General features: G+C 42.0%; 1 protein-coding gene across 6 annotated transcripts; it reads left to right on the top strand.

The window, feature by feature from the left end:
• The first annotated feature begins 7013 nt into the window (after nucleotides 1-7013).
• On the top strand, nucleotides 7014-13918 carry CASP14 (caspase 14). 6 transcript variants are annotated; one of them, XM_078054387.1, is made up of 8 exons: nucleotides 7014-7207; nucleotides 8658-8824; nucleotides 9271-9342; nucleotides 10177-10326; nucleotides 10424-10649; nucleotides 10802-10918; nucleotides 11098-11201; nucleotides 11700-13918. In XM_078054387.1, exons 3-8 carry the CDS (start codon nucleotides 9316-9318, stop codon nucleotides 11802-11804), a joined length of 729 nt encoding a protein of 242 aa, XP_077910513.1. In that variant the 5' UTR covers nucleotides 7014-7207; nucleotides 8658-8824; nucleotides 9271-9315; the 3' UTR covers nucleotides 11805-13918. The 6 variants fall into 6 exon arrangements, with proteins under 6 accessions (XP_077910513.1, XP_035944978.1, XP_035944977.1 ...); XM_036089085.2 differs by having other exon boundaries at nucleotides 10101-10326; XM_036089084.2 differs by lacking the exon at nucleotides 8658-8824.
• Nucleotides 13919-20071: the final 6153 nt, after the last annotated feature.

Raw genomic sequence — 20071 nt, 5'->3', positions numbered from 1 at the left:
TAAAACTGAAAAATAAATAAATAAGTAAATTCTAGTTAGTTAACATATAGTGGAATACTGGTTTCAGGAGCAGAATTTAGTGATTCATCACTTACATATAACACCCAGTGCTCACCACAAGTGCCCTCCTTAATGTCCATCACCCTTTTAGCCCATCCCCCACCCACCTCCCCTCCAGGAAGCCTCAGTTTATTCTCTATCATTAAGAGTCTCTTATGGCTTGCTTCCCTCTCTCGCTTTTTTCTCCTTCTCCTATGTTCATCTGTTTTGTTTCTTAAATCCACATATGAGTGAAATCATATGGTATTTTTCTTTCTCTGGCTGACTTATTTCCTTTAGCATAATACACTCTAGCTCCATCCATGTCATTGCAAATGGCAAGATTTCTTTTTTTTTTTTTTGATGGCTGAGTAATATTCTGTTGTATATGTATACCACAACTTCTTTTTTTTATTTAATTTTATTTTATTATGTTATGTTAGTCACCATATAATACACCATTAGTTTTTGATGTAGTGATCCATGATTCATTGTTTTCTTATAACACACAGTGCTCCATGCAGTATGTGCCCTCCTTAATACCCATCACTGGGCTAACCCATCCCCACACCCCCCTCCCCTCTAAAACCCTCAGTTTGTTTCTCGGAGTCCATAGTCTCTCATAGTTCGTCTTCCCCTCTGATTTCCCCCCCTTCATTCTTCCCTTCCTTCTCCTAATGTCCTCCATGGTATTCCTTATGTTCCACAAATAAGTGAAACCATATAATATTTGACTTTCTCTGCTTGACTTATTTCACTTAGAATAATCTCCTCCAGTCCCATCCATGTTGATGTAAAAGTTGGGTATTTCATCCTTTCTGATGGCTAAGTAATATTCCATTGTATATATGGACCACATCTTCTTTATCCATTCATCTGTTGAAGGGCATCTCGGCTCTTTCTACAGTTTGGCTATTGCGGACATTGCTGCTATGAACATTGGGGTGCATATGGCCATTCTTTTCACTACATCTGTGTCTTTGGAGTAAATACCCAGGAGTGCGATTGCTGGGTCATAGGGTAGCTCTATTTTTAATTTTCTGAGGCACCTCCACACTGTTTTCCAAAGTGGCTGTACCAACTTGCATTCCCACCAACAGTGTAAGAGGGCTCCCCTTTCTCCACATCCTCTCCAACATTTGTTGTTTCTTTCCCTGTCAATTTTTGCCACTCTAACTGGTATAAGGTGGTATCTCAATATGGTTTTGATTTGAATTTCCCTGATGGCTAATGATGATGAACATTTTTTCATGTGTCTGTTAGCCATTTGTATGTCTTCTTTGGAGAAGTGTCTGTTCACGTCTTCTGCCCATTTTTTGACTTGATTATTTGTTTTTTGGGTGTTGAGTTTGAGAAGTTCTTTATAGATCTTGGATACCAGCCCTTTATCTGTAGTGTCATTTGCAAATATCTTCTCCCATTCTGTGGGTTGCCTCTTTGTTTTGTTGACTGTTTCCTTTGCTGTGCAGAAGCTTTTTATCTCGATGAAGTCCCAAAAGTTCATTTTTGGTTTTGTTTCACTAGCCTTTGGAGAAATATCTTGAAAGAAGTTGCTGCGGCCAATGTCAAAGAGGTTATTGCCTATGTTCTCCTCTAGGATTTTGATGGATTCCTGTCTCACATTGAGGTCTTTCATCCATTTTGAGTTTATCTTTGTATATGGTGTTAGAGAACGGTCGAGTTTCATTCTCTGCATGTGGCTGTCCAATTTTCCCGGCACCATTTATTGAAGAGACTGTCTTTTTTCCATTGCATATTTTTTCCTGCTTTGTCAAAGATTAGTTGACCATAATGTCGAGGGTCCATATCTGGGCTCTCTATTCTGTTCCATTGGTCTATATGTCTGTTTTTGTGCCAGTACCATGCTGTCTTGGTGATCACTTTGTAATATAGCTTGAAATCAGACAACGTGATGCTCCCAGCTTTGTTTTTCTTTTTCAACATTTCCTTGGTGATTCGGGGTCTTTTCTGATTCCATGCAAATTTTAGAATTGTTTGTTCCAGCACTTTGAAAAATGTCATTGGAATTTTGATCAGGATGGTGTTGAAGGTATAGATTGCTCTGGGTAGCATAGACATTTTAACAATGTTTATTCTTCTGATCCATGAGGATGGAATGTTTTTCCATCTTTTTGTGTCTTCTTCAATTTCTTTCATGAGCGTTCTTATACCACAACTTCTTTATCCATTCATCAGTCAATGGAAATTTGGGGAACTGGACCCTCTTAGGAAGTCTCTCTAAAACACTCAGTGGTGTACTGAAACCAGCTTTTCATAACTCTACATTCAGTGATGCTGTGTTGATAACTTGAAATCAGCCACCATGGGAATATTTACATGATGGAAATTGACCAACACTGAAAATCAGGACTTTTTTGCTTTGGGTTGTTTCTTTGCTTGCTTGCTTACTTGTTTGTTTAGAACAAGCCAGTTGTTAAACACTTTCCAGCACATCATTGCAAACACCCACATTCTCAATTCTTTCCCCTAAGATCCAGTCTTCTTTGCTGACTAGACCCTATGAAAGAATGAGATTTCAAGAAGACAGAAGGTGGCAGAAGTATAGTTTAGCTAAAATGTTTGGTCTGAGATGAGGATGGGACGTTGGGTCCCATTTGATTAGGTCTTTCTCTGGCTTTTATTTCTCTTCCAATGAACAACGTGTGCTTTTTACACCATCACAGAACAAGGTGACGTCTTCCAGGTCACCTCCGCAGATGATTCCATGTACTCCCAGGTGTGTTGTCCTGTCCGCTTTTGGAATGGCCAAACCTACCTGGGTCATTGTGAAGAAACATGGGAGGGGATGCATCCCTGCATGTTTTACACAGCCCCAAGCCCTACCCCTGCACAGAAAGCTCATGACTGGGACATATTCTGTAATTAATATTTATTACAGTGCCAGGGATGAGATCTGTGGATGCTATTGTGACAATGAAGATAAGATTGTAATCTTCACAAAGACAAAGACTACTGAGTTTTATTTACCAACATTGGCCCGGGATCAGATACAATACCCAATAAATATTTGTTGAATAAATTAAATGAAGAAGGAGGAGAACCAGGAAGAGGAAGAGGGGATGATGGAAAAGAAGAAAACATAGCATCCTTCTATATGCCAAGAAGGAACATTGCTGGGTGTTTTACATACGGGCTATCTCTGAATCTCTCAGCAGTCCTAGAAGGTAGGTCTTCATTTCTTACAAAAGGAAACTGAAGCTTATAGGAATATCTTATATTGTTAATGACTTAGGGATATGGGCACATGCTCATATATTATTTGAGATGGAAAGCAAATTGCTAGAGCCTTTTGAGAAAGCAAATTAGCAGCCAAAATTTAGCAAGATTTTTGACATATTATGCCCTTTAAACCAGTAATTCCACCTGTAGGAACTTCTCCAAAAAAGACTCAATCTTGTGCCTGAAGAGGAATGTACAGGTTGTTCATGTCAAATAGCAAGGTTATCTGCCTTGGCAAAAAAAACACTTGAATGTCCAATCATCAAGGAAATGACTTAAAAAATTACTGTCCGTCTATTCTATGGGATGTTGTGCCCTTTATAAAACCAATGATACAACACATGCACTGGAGTGTCTAAAATGAAAAAAAAAAGAAAATACCAAGTGTTGGCTTGGATTTGGAACCCTTAGGGACTGCTGATGGAAGGGTAAAAAATGATACAACCCTTTGGGAAATGGTTTGGCAATGACTACTGAAGTTATACATATATATTCTCTATTATCCAGCACTTTCACTTATAAGTGTATACCCAATAGAAATGTGTACATATGTTTATTAAAAGGCATATACTAGGTGTACATATCTCCATGGCTCATAATCTCAAGGAAAAAAAAAAACAGAAACTACCCAAATATCCATTAATAACAAATTGGATAAATAAGCGGAATACTATAAAGCATGCATCTTCAGTGAAAGCAATATTTTACCCTCCCCAGGGGCAAAATTGACTTGGGGGAAATAAAAAATATGCAGATATACATACAATATAGAGATAGAGATAGAGATAGGTAGATATATGATAGACACATAGACAGATAGTATATCTGTGGTATTAAAGTTCATGAAGGGACAATTAGGAAAAATGTCTAAAATGGCTTCTTGTGAGGAGACAATAATGAAAAAAGATTGAAAAATACTGTTATAAAGCAATAATATTGAGGATCTCCAGCCGCATGCAAAAAAGATTGAATCTCACAAACATAATGTTGGAGTGAATGAAGCCAGATGCAAAAGAGAACATATCGTGTGATTCCATTGATATAAAGTCCCAAAAGCAGAAAAAGTTAATCTGTATTGTTCTATATCAAGATAGTGTTTGGGGAAGGCAGGATCAGGGTAGTGACAAAAAAGGAAGCAGGACAGGAAATCCAGGGTGGGGAGCTTTTCCTTGATTGGGTCCTAGTTGCAAGGTTCTAGCGTGTTCAATGTGTGAAAATTCATCAAGTTGCATGCACATTTTTTATTTGTGCTCTTTTCTGCATGTAGGATATTCTTCAATGAAAAAAGAATTTTTTAAGATTTTATTTATTTGACAGAGAGAGAAAGCACACAAGCAGGGGAGCGAAAGGCAGAGGGAGAGGGAGAAGTAGGCTCCCCGCTGAGCAGGGAGCCCAACATGGGGCTTGATCCCAGGACCCCAAGATCATGACCTGAGCCAACGGCAGATGCTTAACTGACTGAGCCACCGAGGTGACCCTCAATGAAAAATTTTTTAAAAGAAAACAAAAAATGAGTTTGTTCCATATGGAGTGACATGGGAAGATGACTCAGACATATAATTAAGTGAACAAAGCAAGTAACAGAACAATTTGGTGGAAAGAGACAACATACATATAACAAACAGCTCTAAGTATGTATATCAATGCAGAGATGGGGATTTGGAGAAAAACTACCCAGTCTGGTGCCTGCATTATCTTGAAACAAAAAGAAGAACTGGGGGGATGAGAATGTTTCAGGGTTTTTTTCATTTTTGTTATTGTGGTAAGATATGCATAACATAAAATTTACCATTTTAACCATTTTTAAGTGTCCAGTTCAGTGTCATTAAGTACATTCACATGGTTGTGCAGCCATCACCACCATCCATCACCAGAACTTTTTCATCTGCTGAAAACTGAAACTCTGTCCCCATTAACACTAACTCCCCACTCCCAGTCCCCTGGCCTCTGGTGCACACTATTCTGTTTTCTCCCTCTGTGAATTTGGCTACTAGGGATTTCATATAAGTGGAATCAGATAGGGGTGCCTGGGTGGCTCAGTCAGTTAAGCGTCTGCCTTCGGCTCGGGTCATGATCCAAGAGTCCTGGGATCAATTTTCGCATCTGGCTCCCTGCTCAACGGGGAGCCTGCTTCTCCCTCTGCCTCTGCTGTTCCCCTGCTTGTGCTCTCTCTCTCTCTCTGTCAAATAAATAAATAAAGTCTTAAAAAAAAATAAGTGGAATCAGACAGTATTTGTCCCTTTTTTTGTCTGGCTTATTTCACTTAGAATAATGTCCTCGAGTTTCATCCATGTTGTAGCCTATGTCAGAATGTCCTTCCTTTTTAAGGCTAAGCAATACTCCATTGCATGGATGCACCACATTTTGTCTATCCATTCATCCACTGGTGAACATTTGAGTTGTTTCCACTTTTTGCCTATTGAGAAAATTTTGCTCTGAATGCTGGTGTTCAAATATCTGCTTGAAACCCTGTTTCAATTATTTTGTGTATATACACGGAACTGGAATTGCTGTATTAAACAGTAAGTCTATGTTTACTTTTTTGAGGAACAACATACTGTTTTCCACCGTAACTGCAGCATTTAATTGAATGTTCTGGTTTTGCTGAATACATTTCAGTATTGTTTGAATATTCCACTCCTAGATATAAGTCCAAGAGAAATAAAAACATATAACCACACTAAGATTTATATACATACTAGTGTTTATAGCAACATCACTCATACTAGCCAAAAGGTGAAAACAACTCAAATACCCATTAATGGATGGATGGATGGATAAACAAAATGAGGTATATTCATAGAATGGAATATTATTCAGCCATAAAAAGAAATGGCATACTGACACATGCTATAACATGGATGAAACTTAAAAATATTATGCTAAGTGAAAGAAACCAAACACAAAAAAAAACACATATCCCATTCATGTGGAATGTCCAGAAGAAGGAGATCTACAGAGACAGAAAACAAGATTAATGGTTACCAAGGGCTGGGAGGTATGGGTGGGGGAAAGACTGGGGGCAATGACTAAAGGGTACAGGGTTCTTTCTGAGGTGATGAAAATGTTCTAAAATAGGCTGTAGTGATGATTGCACAGCACTGAATATAGTAAAAACCATTGGATTTTATACTTTAAATGGGTGAATTGTATGGTATGTGAATTTTATCTCTTTAAATCTGTTAGCAAAACATAACATAAAGCGAACTGAAATTAAGGCTAAGAAAGAATCGAGGAGGAAGGTGATGAGAAGAGAAGACAGCAGTTGAGTCTGATGATGCAGACAGATCAGACCCACTGGTGCTGAATGCCAACTGTGCCAATCATTAGTGGGGTGACCTAGGGCAGTCATTTCACTTCTATGAGTCTCAGTTCCCTCATCTGCAAAGTGGGAGCAACAATGTTGACCTCTTGGGGCTGTTGAATGCTTGACGAAGTAAAAAACAAATGAAGTTGGTATTGTCTGCCTAGTTGAACGGAGAAGGGATGGAAGAGAGCATAATGATGGAAATGATGGACTGATGGTAGTCAGATGGGCTGGACCTGAGGGTTGCTTTTTGGGTGGGCTGACATAAAAGCCCTGGCTGATCTGAATGCTTTGCCTCAGCCTCCTTAGCCAGGGGGGTGTTGGTTAAGTTTTGCCATGACTCATTCCATAGGCATCTGGTTCCATCTCCTCACCAAGCCTGTGCCAAGGGTGTGTCCCTCCCACCGTGAGGTTTCTTGAGCGACAGAAGACTTGCTGGCAGTAAAGGGTCAGATGGCTGCGCTGCCCAATTTATACACAGGTTTCTCAGGAGAAACACTGTCAGCCCCCTCTCCAAGGTCAGCACGTGGACTTGACCCCTCCTCGGTGCCTAGCTCTGTTGGCAGCTAGCAGAGTGGCAAGACTTGGACTGGCTTTAAGGAGCAGCCATTTCTAGAGTCAGTAAGTGATTTGGCAGATACTAGTTCTCTCTCTCTCTCTCCTCTGCTTTCCTCCCCTCTCCTCTCCTCTCTCCTCCTCCCCTTTTTTCTTCTATCTTCTCTCTCTCTTATTCTCTCCCTCTCCCTGCATGAATGAATGCTCTGGCCAGTTTTAGCAGAACTAAAGAAATTTCTATCCATCCAGTCAGCCATCCACCCATCCATCCTTCCTTTGTTTGTTCATTTGTTTATTATTTGCTTACTCAACAAATCTCCTCAGACACCACCTCTGTGCCCATTCCCACACTGGTGACCCTGATGGAGACAGAGATAAAGAAATTAGGCTTTCAGTCCTAAAAACTGAGCTTCCGGTTCAGCCACTAGAAAAAGAATCAAAAGCACTACGGTCACACAAGTATAAACATGCAGGGCTCTGAGAGTCTGGAGAAGGGAGAGGCGACTTCTAGTAGGCTAACAGGGACCCAAAAACCTCCCTTGCTGTGCCATTTCTGTAAGGCATCTAGGGCTCCTTCAGGGTCCTTTTCAGATGTGAAAACTGAGCTGGAGAGAATAAGATGTTCAGGTCACACAGCTGGGAAGGGGCAGGGGCAAGACTTGATTCTGGTTTATCTGGCTCCAAAAACCATGCCCCTTTCACTTTCTTTCTCACAGTGTTTGATTCTTCTTTCCTCATGGCACCGGCTTCAGTGTGTGTGTGTGTGTGTGTGTGTGTGTGTGTGTGTGTGTGTGTGTGTGTGTGTGTGTGTGTTTGTGTGTGTGTCTAAGAGAGAACAAGAGAGATTTTTTTAAGATTTTATTTTTAAGTAATCTCTACATCCAACATGGGGCTTGAATTTACAACCTCAAGATAGTCACACACTCCACTGACTGAGCCAGCCAGACACCCTGAGAACAAGAGAGATCTAATATTCATTTCTGTCATAGACTAGAGCTACATGAGGGTAGGGAGCATGTCTGTCTTACACAGTTTATTCCCAGTGGCTGGCAAATAATAAGCACCCAGAAAATATTTGCTGGATAGATAGATATATGGGTGGGTGCTTAGATGAATAAACGGATGGATGGAGGATGGATGGATGGATGGATGGACGGATGGATGGTTGAATGGATGGATGAGTAGATGGCAGGGGGAGGGCATAACAAACATGATGCCATCCAAATTGACAGAGAAGGGTCTTGACTAGTAAAGACACATTCCAGGCTGAAGAGGAAGTGGAAAAAAAGGCAAGGAGGTGAGAAAACACCAAGAATATGGCAAAAGTCATTCTGTTCAGCCAGAGAGTAAAACAGAACTCAGAAATGAGTATGAAGAACTCAGACAGATGTTCAGGCTCAAGGCAGAGGGAGGGAAGTGGATTGATCTGTTTGGGTTAGAGACACACTGGGACAGTTCCAAAGCAGTATTCCCCACTTTGATGACATTCTCTCTTTTTTTTTTTTTTATTTGACAGAGAGAGAGACAGCAAGAGACAGAACACAAGCAGGGGGAGTGGGAGAGGGAGAAGCAGGCTTCCCGCTGAGCAGGGAGCCTGATGCGGGGCTCGATCCCGGCTCAATCCCAGGACCCTGGGATCATGACCTGAGCCGAAGGCAGATGCTTAACAACTGAGCCACCCAGGTGCCCCGACATTCTCTTTTTAAACCTAATCCCAAAGTATCTCCCTGTTGATGTCTCCCCAGTCTGTCAGCTCCTGGGCAACATAGGGGAGTACATGGGGCTGCTTTCCCCCTCATCAGTCCAGGTCCTTGGGATGGGGAGGAGAGTCACAAACTGGTGAGTGTCCTGAGAGAGAGATAGGGAAAATTCCAGGGGGTATGGCATTTTAGGGGGGGCCTAGCAGGAGTTCTGGGAGCATCCAAGGATGGAAGACACCACTGGGGTGTCACGCTAGAGAAGCCATTCTTCACGGACTGTCATCTCTTGCCCACGTCTGACTATGAATCAAGTCCCCACCACTGGGTTTCTATTCAGTCACAAAAACCTGGATAGACAAACTAGTCTGTTCCCTGAGCCCTTCTGCCTTCCCTTGGAGACCTTCAAACTATCTTCTTTTGAACCCCCAGGTTCAGCCAAGAGTGCTGAGAGCCAGACTGAGAATCAGAGGAAAGATGAGCAATCCTCGGCCTTTGGAGGAGGTGGGCTGGGTGCAGTTTGGGGGAGAGGGGTGGAAGCATCTGGATAGAGAGAAGGTGAGGAGCTTAATGTTTCAGAGATAGTGGAAAGGGTGAAAAATCATGATGTGGGTTCAGAGCTAGAAGGTGCTCTGTGATCATTCAGATGGAGAAAAAAACACAGAGATGGAAACCAAGCTGGGGTGGGGGGGCCTGCTATATCTGTCTTGACAATCAAATTCTTATCACTAAGGTTGATAGTGAGGATAAGAGAAGAAATTTTGACCCCAATACCCTTCTTCCTCAGACAGGACAAGGTGGGATCTCAGTATTGGCCTCAGAAATTCTGAGACCTTTTTATATGAGAGAATGATGCTCAGAACACTCTTGGGAAGGACAGAGAGAGAGTCAAAGCCACCAGTATGCTAGCTGGAAGGGACCCTCACAATTCCCCATAAATACACTCATTGTCTGTGTTTGAAAACTAAGGCTCAGATGGGAGCAGTGACTTGCCCAAGTTCACACAGAGCTAAAACAGAGCCAGATCCCAGGTTAAGTCACCAGATTCAGCAAATAAAAATAAAGGATGCCTACTCGAATTTACATTTCACATTGACAACAAATAATTTTATAGTATAACTATATCCCATACTATATTTGGGATGTACTCATACTAAAAAAAAAAAAAAAAAAAAAACCAACAACACTTTTTTTTTTTTTTTTAATTTGAAATGTGATTGGAACTGGGCATCCTGTATTTTACCCTGCCACCCAAACCCCAGGCCTCTTTGGACCACATCCTCTGCTTCTCCTTGACTTCCTCATCCTTTTGATGATTTTTGTCAACTCTTGGCCCAGGAGGTATACGACATGTCAGGCGCCCGCTTAGCCCTGACACTGTGCGTCACCAAAGCACGGGAAGGTTCGGAGGCAGACCTGAATGCTCTGGAACGCATGTTCCGGCAGCTGGGATTTGAGAGCACCATGAAGAGAGACCCCACCGCCCAGGTACTGTGCTGCCAGCCCCAGGCCAATGAGGGAGAGGGCTGGACCAGAAGGTGGGCTCTGGGGCCACCCCTGAGTCTGGCCATTCTTCTCACTCCAGCAATTCCAGGAAGAGATGGACAATTTTCAGCAGGCCTTGGATGCCCGGAATGACCCCGTCAGCTGTGCTTTTGTGGTGCTCATGGCACATGGGTTAGAAGGTCGCCTCAAGGGGGAGGATGGACAAATGGTGGAGCTGGAAAACCTTTTCGAGGTTCTGAACAACAAGAATTGCCAGGCCCTGCGAGGCAAGCCTAAGGTGTACATCGTGCAGGCCTGTCGAGGAGGTGGGGGCAAAGCCAAGAACACAGCGTTTGTGTTCCTAATCCAGCCTAACCCTAGATCCAGAGCCCCAGCTAAGCCTTGGTTTGCCACTGTGTCTCATGATGACCTCCTTTCCCCATCTTTTTCTCTGACTTTCCTCTTCTTGATGTTTCAGAACAAAGGGACCCCGGTGAAACAGTAAGTGGAGGTGATATTGTGATGATCACAAAGGACAGTCCCGAGACTATCCCAACGTACACAGACATCCTCCACGTCTACTCCACCATAAAGGGTATGAGCTCCCACCTGACATGGGGTGGCCTCCTGCTCCTCCTCCATGCACACCACTTCTGACCCCTGACCCCTGAGCTCCTCCAAGACCCACCCTTTTCCACAGCCTCTTGCACCACACACACCAACCCTCCCACTCCCATTGGAGCTCTCCTGAGCCCTCTTCTCTGGAATCCTTAGGGTACATCGCGTACAGACACGACAGAGAGGGCTCCTGCTTCATCCAGACCCTGGTTGATGTGTTCACAGAGAGGAAAGGACCCATCCTGGAGCTTCTGACAGAGGTGAGTTGGGACAAGTTACCTGGAACCCTCTCCCAGCCTCAGCAGGGAGGCTGAGCCTCTTCCAAACCTGTCTGCGTTTTCCCCCTCTCCTGCCCCCAGCCCCAAATCCAACCTAGGTCCCAAGACAGAAACTAGGACACCCACATCCTAGCAATGAGTTTCCCTAAAGCAGGAAATTCCAAATGTCAGAGTACGTGAGATAATTTAGATGAAATACAGATACATTTCTGTAAACAAAAACTATAGGCTTAATCATTGGTTGAACAAACTTTTTTTTCTTCTAATGGTTATATGCTTTTATGGTAGATTAGAAAAAACATAACAAGAATGTCCAACCAATGATTCCATAAAGATTATGGCATAGGATGAGGCAATAAAGGTCTCCCATTTTAGGACATGCAAACCCACCTCCCTTGTTCTCTAACCTTCTCCCTATAAGCCCACCACACCAGCTCCCCTAGGGACCCAACTCCAAGCTGACCACACCTCTTGTTGCAGGTGACCCGGCGGATGGCCGAAGCAGAGCTGGTTCAGGAAGGAAAACCAAGGAAAGTGAATCCCGAAATCCAAAGCACCCTTCGGAAACGGCTCTATCTGCAGTAAAAGTAGAAAGGGCAGGGAGAGGTTGTCTTTCAAGTGCTCTCTCTGCCCCATGGATATTTAGAGGCAGCTCTCACCATTCCCCTAAAATCTTCTCTTCCCAAGGCCAAATGGCACCCAGCCCCTTTCATCACACCCCTCATGCAAGTCCTCTTTCTATCTGTCCCTGTCATTCTTAAAGCAAGCCAGCCAAAACATAGCACAAGGCACAGCAATAACATTAACATTCACCTCCCTCAGGCTGGAATCTCCACCTCTGTTAATACAACCTAAGAGTATATTCACTTATCCTAGTTTCTGTTCCTATCTTCCATTGAAACCTTTTTCTTTCTCCCATTAATTATACCTATGCAAATGTAACTGGATAAACCTCACTGATCAACCAATGCCCACTTACCACTTCCCACCCCAATCAAACTTCCACTGGATCTTGAATCTCACTTGGAGTTATAACCTCCTCCTGAGAACCATATCCATTTCCATCTTCCAGAGATTCCCTCTCAACCCCTGGAAAATTAGTAAAGCAAGAATCATTCTCTCCTTTCAAGACTCTTCTTCCTTGGCAAGCTGGTAACTTGACATCATTCTCCTTTTAGCTCATGAGCTCTCTCTGGCTGATAGAGATGTTTCATCCTTTTTCTGAGTTTCTCTCTACTAACTAATGCTCCCCCAAGGCCCTGGGCCCTGCCTTCTCTCCAAGAAAATCCATCCATTTATTTCTTCTCAAGTGTTCAACTTTTAACCACTCTGAAACAGGGCATGTTGGAGTGTGGCAAATCCTCTAGTGTCACCCTGTTTTTCAGACAGTGTGGTAGAGACCCAGAGAGGTTAAAAGGCTTGTCAAATGCCACATAGCAGGGCAACTGGGTGGCTCATGATTAAGCATCTGACTCTTGGCTTTGGCTCAGGTTGTGATCTCACAGGTCATGGGAGAGAGCTCTGGGTCTTGCTCTGCACTCAGCGGGGAGTCTGCTTGAGGATTCTCTCCCTCTGCCTCTTTCTCTCTTTCTCTCTTTCTCTCTCTCTCTCTCTCTCTCTCTCCCTCTCATAAATAAATAAATCTTTTTTTTTTAAATGCCACGCAGTAAGTCAGTGGGAGGGTCAAGGTCTGGTTTGCAGCCCAGCACCCTTGCCACGGCCTGCTAAGTCTTGAAACATCAGAAAACTTCTTTAATTTGAGGAATTTTCTAATAAAGTTCTCCCTACTTGGCAGTAGGAGCTCCTTGGAAGACCCACAAGTCCTCGATACCCAGCAGTAAAGGCTCCCCCGTGAGATTCTGGCACTGGGCTGGTATTTGAACCAGAGGCATTGCCTTCCAAGTCTATGACTCATCTCCAGCCTTGACCTTCCCCACTGAAATAGCCTGCAGGCATATCTGCCATCATTGACAATTCATGGCTAAAGATGAGTCTTTTCTCCCCAGTTCCTCCTCCAAGTGTTCCCTGGTACCCTCACCCTCAGACCACAGGTTCAGAATTCTGCAGTTATCTATGACTCCCCTCTTCTTGTCTCCTTTAAAATGCCACCAAGCACAGTGTTCGGCACAGCCTGACTTTGAAACAGTTCTCACATCTGTCTTTCCTTCCCTTACATGTCATTCTTCAGGCTCAAGTCCCATCCTCTATGTCTGCATCTTTGTACCATCTTCCTTCCTTACCTCTCTGCCTGCCCACTTCACCTCCCCTCTGCCCTCCATCTACAACTCCAGACCTCCCTAGAATACTCAAGAACACACAACGGTGCCCTGTCACTTACATATCAAGGCCAAACTCCACATCCTGATTTCTCACATCCTTACAATTTCCCCCTGTACCAGCAATCAGCTAAACTCATCTCCTACCTCCCCCACCATGAATTCACTCCTCCAACAACATGAATGTCCTCTTACTCATTCCTGCCTCTGAGGCTTTGCTTATCACCATTTCGCCAAGCTGGGGTGCCCTTTCTCTCACTACCTCCCACCCATACGTATTCCAAAGAGCCATTCTTAGTATTCTTTCTAGTTGATTCTCCAGTCTCACCTGGGATGAGACACTGATGATTACAGGATTGAGGGCAGGAACAAGTCTTGGATCAACATAATGGATGTTCAATAAACAGATGTTAAACTTTAAAAGTATGTGTTGGAATCTGCTCTGTGCTTAGAACAGGAGGCTAATGTGAAAGGCATTATAGATTTAGTTCCTTTTTCCCAATGGTCCATGCCTCCCAGACATGTCTATCATGAACAGAGAATCAGGAGCCTCATCCTAACTTTCCCAAAAAGGCAGGTGTGTAGGAAATTTATAGTTAGAGGCCACACTTCCATTCTAAATGGTTATGTTTTACATGATTGTGTCATCTCCAGAATGTCCCTGAAGAAGTATCCAGACACAGAACTGTAAGCTTTTCAGAACCGTAAGGGACCTTGGAGATCAGCTAGTTACAGGATGACAAATATTTAGCAAGTATGTCACATCTTTCTCGTCCAGGTGCCCATGGCAAACATGACTAATCAATCACACCTTTCCCACTGAACTTGGGTGCAGCCTCAAAGTATTTCTTCTCTTAGCACTCCAGGAAACATAAGCACATCACTAGGGAGGGAATTGTCTAGAGTCACCAAGTTCTTAAGTAGTAAACTCAAGCTCCTCATTCTACAGTAATAGCAGTAATAACATTCTGCACTAATAGTCATGGCTGCAGTGAGGGCTTTATCAATGAAAATGGCAGAGCAAATGGCTGAAGCAGGGCTGAGTACACAGGGCCAAGTAGATCTGGGATGATGCATATACTGAATCCTATACACCCACCCATGTGAAAGCCTGTGGTCCAAACACCCAATGATTCCAGGGTCTCCAAATAAACACAAGGATCAGCAAACTATGCTTCACTTGCCACATCCAGTCTGCAACCTGTTTTTACAAACAAAGCTTTATTGGCACACAGTGATGCTCATTCATTTACACATTGTCAATGGCTCCTTTTACCCAAAAATGGCAGGCTTAAGTAGTTACAACAGACAACATATGGCCTGCAAAGCTGAAAAGATTTACTACCTGGACCTTTTCAGAAGTGTGCCAGCCCCGGCCCTAATGTCCTTCCAACAAATTCCCATGTTGCTGAAATCAGCCAGAGTTGCTCATCACCAAAACCATACCGATACAACAGGTGACAGCACTGAAATCAATGACTTAATTCTTTTAAGACCTCTCCTTAAGTATTTCCCCCAAGTATTTAGTAAGGATTTGAAAGTGTATCCTGGAAGTTTATTACTGAGTATGAAGGGCACACCCAGGTTTTGCAGGACCTGTACAACTGCTGCAGGAGGAGTTCCTCCTTAAGGAAAATACAGAAGTACCAACACAGAATTAGTACAGCTATATGAGTGCATTGTCAGGTCTCTCCCAAGGCCCTGGAGGGGCCCATGAAAGTGAGGTGCCAGCAGCTTATGCTTTGTTAGCTTCACAGAAAACCCACCTCTGTCCACCACCTGTTCTTTAAGCCATTCTCCAAAGGCAGCAGGGATGGTCATTTTTTAAAATGAAAATTTGACCTGTGGGGCCTGGGTGGCTCAGTTGGTGAAGCATCTGACTCTTGATCTCAGCTCAGGTTTTGATCTCAGGGTCATGAGTTCAAGCCCCATGTTGGGCTCCATGCCCCCCAAAAAATGAAAATCTGACCTGCCATGCAACTTCTTAAAATCTTTCAGTGGTTTCCACCACCCTTTGAATAAGGAAAACAGTCTTAATTTGACTGCTAGGTCCCATGTTTTCATCTCTATCCCTTCTCTCTTTCTGCCCCAATCACATTGGCCTTCTATTTTTCCTAAAATAGGCTCTTTCCCTCAGGTCTCTCTGCCTAGATCATTCTTCCCAATGACCACTTTATCCTTCATATCACAGTTCAAGTATCATTTCTTCAGGGAAGTCTTGTCCATCTCCTCAGACAAGATCAATGTTTACAGTTCTCTGTAGACTTTTTCTTCAAACCACAAGTCACACTAAAATCTGCCCTTAATGGCTCCAAGACTAGACTTCTGTTGTCATAAGCCAATGCACTTCAGGGGTCATTTGTTACTGCAGCATAACCTAACCTATGCTGACTGATACACCAGACAAGGTTGAAGGTCTAAAGTGGAGGATCCAGTTTAAAAGTGCACATTATAATGAAAGATGCTCTGAGGTTGCTAGCAGCCAAATAGGAAACTCACAGAATCCATGAGATAAAAACAAATCCCCTTCCTATATCTATAAATACATTGAACCTTATTAAAAGTTTATTCTTTTAATCATCTCACAATACACACATATATCAAATCATCATGTTGCATACCCTAAACTTACACAGTGTTATATGTCAATTATATCTCAGTAAAGCTGGAAAAAATTTAATAATTTTTTTTATTTTTAAAAAGTATATCCACTAACAAGGGAAGCTCAAGGAACCAATGACCTAAGCCATTTCAAAGGCCTCCAGTTCAGCATAAGATATGAGAAACGTGATGGGATGTCTGTCCTACAGAACTTGGAATACAAACTGGTCTGCCTTCATTCTGATTCACTAGGTTATTTGGGGAATAAAACATGTCAGTTTTTTCTGAAGTTGTTCTTACAGATGTTAAATTAAAGGAAACATGGTCACCCTCATTTTGGTCAATAACTAAGCCAATCACCATCCTGCTATACTTCCTTGCCCCACAGTCCACACCCACAGCCTTAAGTCAAGCTCCTTATGCCCATCTGGTTTCCTGTTATGTTCTGACTGCACTGGACACAAGAGGAAGATAGGCAGGATGAGGAGCAATGCATGACTTGAATCTTCTGGTTTTGGTGGCCAGCAATATCAGATCATTCCAGTTTCTAACTTTTTTGCCCCACATGCAGAACCAGCATCATCGTGAACCCTCAAGTATATCAGCACCAGCTGATCAGAAACCCCTCCTCAGAGCTATCTATGGGTACCAGATCCACATGATATCCACCTCTCCCTCCTCTAAGCTTCTGCGATCTGATAAGTTCAGCTCTTCTCTTTTTTCCCCAGGCTAGGCTGATCAACTGATTCCCAAAGGATCTCTCTCTGTTTTAACTCTAGTATTAGAATGCCTTTTCTGTCTTCCACTACCTATTTAATCAATTCCCATCTTCAATTCTTTCCGTTAAAATACCTTGAGTGTTTCTATACATGGATGAACCTTGAAAACATTATGCTAAGTGAAATAAGCCATTACACAAAAGGACCAATATTATATGATTCCACTTATATGCAGTACCCCAAATAGGTAAATTCACAGAGATGGGATGTAGATTAGGGGTGCCTAGGTGACTCAGTCAGTAAAGTGTCTGACTCTTGATCTCAGCTCAGGTCTTGATCTCAGGGTTGTGAGTTCAAGCCCCATGTTGGACTCCATGATGGGTGTGGAGCCTACTTAAAAAATAAAAATAGTAATGAACACTGGGTGTTATATGCAAATGATGAATCACTAAACTCTACCTCTGAAACTAATAATACATTACATATGTTAATTAATTGGTTTTAAATTTAAAAATAAAAATAATAAAATAAGATAAAAATAATTTTTAAAAGAGATGGAATGTAGACTAGAGGTTGTCAGGAGCTGGAGGCAGGAGGGAATGAGGGTCTATTGTTTGATGATTACATACTTTCTGTTTGAGGTGAAGAAAAGGTTTTGGAAATAGTGATGTCGGTTGTACTTTATGAATGTAATTCATCCCACTGAATTGTACACTGAAAACTGGTTAAAATGGCAAATTTTATGTTATATATATTTTACAACAATTTTTTAAAAATTAAAAAGGTGTCTATTTTTTTGAAACAGCTTCAGGAGAATAGGTATTATCTCTTCTTTGAATGTTTGGTAGAATTCCCCAGGGAATCCATCAGGCCCTGGACTCTTGTTTTTTGGGAGGTTTTTGATCACTGCTTCAATCTCGTTACTGGTTATTGGCCTATTCAGGTTGTCAATTTCTTCCTGTTTCAGTCTTGAGAGTTTATAGGTTTCCAGGAAGGCATCCATTTCATCCAGGTTGCTCAGCTTATTGGCATATAATGGTTGATAATCATTTCTAATAATTGTTTCTATTTCCTTGGTGTTAGTCATGCTCTCTCCCCTTTCATTCATAATTTTATTAATTTGGGTCCTTTCTCTTTTCTTTTAGATAAGTCTGGCCAGTGGTTTATCGATCTTATTAATTCTTTCAAAGAGCCAGCTTCTAGTTTCATTAATCTGATTTACTGTGTTTCTCGTTTCTAATTCATTGATCTCTGCTCTAATCTTAATTATTTCTCTTCTAATGCGTGGCAAAGGAAAGCTTCCAGACTCATTCTATGAGGCCAGCATTACCTTGATCCCCAAACCAGGCAAAGACCCCATCAAAAAGGAGAATTTCAGACCGATATCCCTGATGAATATGGATTCCAAAATCCTCAACAAAATCCTAGCTAACAGGATCCAACAATACATTAAAAGGATCATCCACCACGACCAAGTGGGATTTATCCCCAAGATGCAAGGATGGTTCAACATTCGCAAATCAATCAATGTGATAGAACACATTAATAAGAGGAGGGAGAAGAACCATATGGTCCTCTCAATTGATACAGAAAAAGCATTTGACAAAATACAACATCCTTTCCTGATTAAAACTCTTCAGAGTATAGGGATAGAGGGAACATTCCTCAAGTTCATAAAATCCATCTATGAAAAACCCACAGCGAATATCAATCTCAGTGGGGAAAAGCTGAGAGCCTCTCCCTTAAGATCAGGAACACGAAAAGAATGCCCACTCTCACCACTATTGTTCAACATAGTACTAGAAGTCCTAGCAACAGCAATCAGACAACAAAAGAAATAAAAGCTATTCAAATTGGCAAAGAAGAAGTCAAACTCTCTCTTCTCACAGATAACATGATACTTTATGTGGAAAACCCAAAAGACTCCACTCCCAAATTACTAGAACTCATACAACAATTCAGTAACGTGGCAGGATACAAAATCAATGCACAGAAATCAGTTGCTTTCTTATACGCTAACAATGCATCTGTAGAAAGAGAAATTAGAGAAACAATTCCATTTACAATAGCACCAAAAACCATAAGATACCTCGGAATAAACATAACCAAAGGGGTAAAAGATCTATACTCTAGGAACTACAGAACACTCATGAAAGAAATTGAAGAAGACACAAAAAAATGGAAAAACATTCCATGCCCATGGATCAGAAGAATAAACATTGTTAAAATGTCTATGCTACCCAGAGCAATCTATACCTTCAACGCCACCCTGATCAAAATTCCAATGACATTTTTCAAAGTGCTGGAACAAACAATCCTAAAATTTGTATGGAATCAGAAAAGACCCCGAATCACCAAGGAAATGTTGTAAAAGAAAAACAAAGCTGGGGGCATCATGTTGCCTGATTTCAAGCTATCTTACAAAGTAGTGATCATTAAGACAGCATGGTACTGGCACAAAAACAGACATATAGACCAATGGAACAGAATAGAGAGCCCAGATATGGACCCTCGACATTATGGTCAACTAATCTTCGACAAAGCAGGAAAAAATATGCAATGGAAAAAAGACAGTCTCTTCAATAAATGGTGCCGGGAAAATTGGACAGCCACATACAGAGAATGAAACTCGACCATTCTCTAACACCATACACAAAGACAAACTCAAAATGGATGAAAGACCTCAATATGAGACAGGAATCCATCAAAATCCTAGAGGAGAACATAGGCAGTAACCTCTTTGACATTGGCCGCAGCAACTTCTTTCAAGATACATCTCCAAAGGCTAGTGAAACAAAACCAAAAATGAACTTTTGGGACTTCATCAAGATAAAAACTTCTGCACAGCAAAGGAAACAGTCAACAAAACAAAGAGGCAACCCACAGAATGGGAGAAGATATTTGCAAATGACACTACAGATAAAGGGCTGGTATCCAAGATCTATAAAGAACTTCTCAAACTCAACACCCAAAAAACAAATAATCAAGTCAAAAAATGGGCAGAAGACATGAACAGACACTTCTCCAAAGAAGACATACAAAAAGCTAACAGACACATGAAAAAATGTTCATCATCATTAGCCATCAGGGAAATTCAAATCAAAACCACACTGAGATACCACCGTACACCAGTTAGAATGGCAAAAATTGACAAGGCAAGAAACAACAAATGTTGGAGAGGTTGTGGAGAAAGGGGAATCCTCTTACACTGTTGGTGGGAATGCCAGTTGGTACAGCCACTTTCTAAAACAGTGTG

Source organism: Halichoerus grypus, chromosome 1, assembly GCF_964656455.1.
Source record: "Halichoerus grypus chromosome 1, mHalGry1.hap1.1, whole genome shotgun sequence".
In the NCBI taxonomy this organism is placed as follows: domain Eukaryota; kingdom Metazoa; phylum Chordata; class Mammalia; order Carnivora; family Phocidae; genus Halichoerus; species Halichoerus grypus.
The sequence above is the reverse complement of the archived record's forward strand: the minus strand, read 5'-3'. Positions and strand labels throughout refer to the sequence as shown.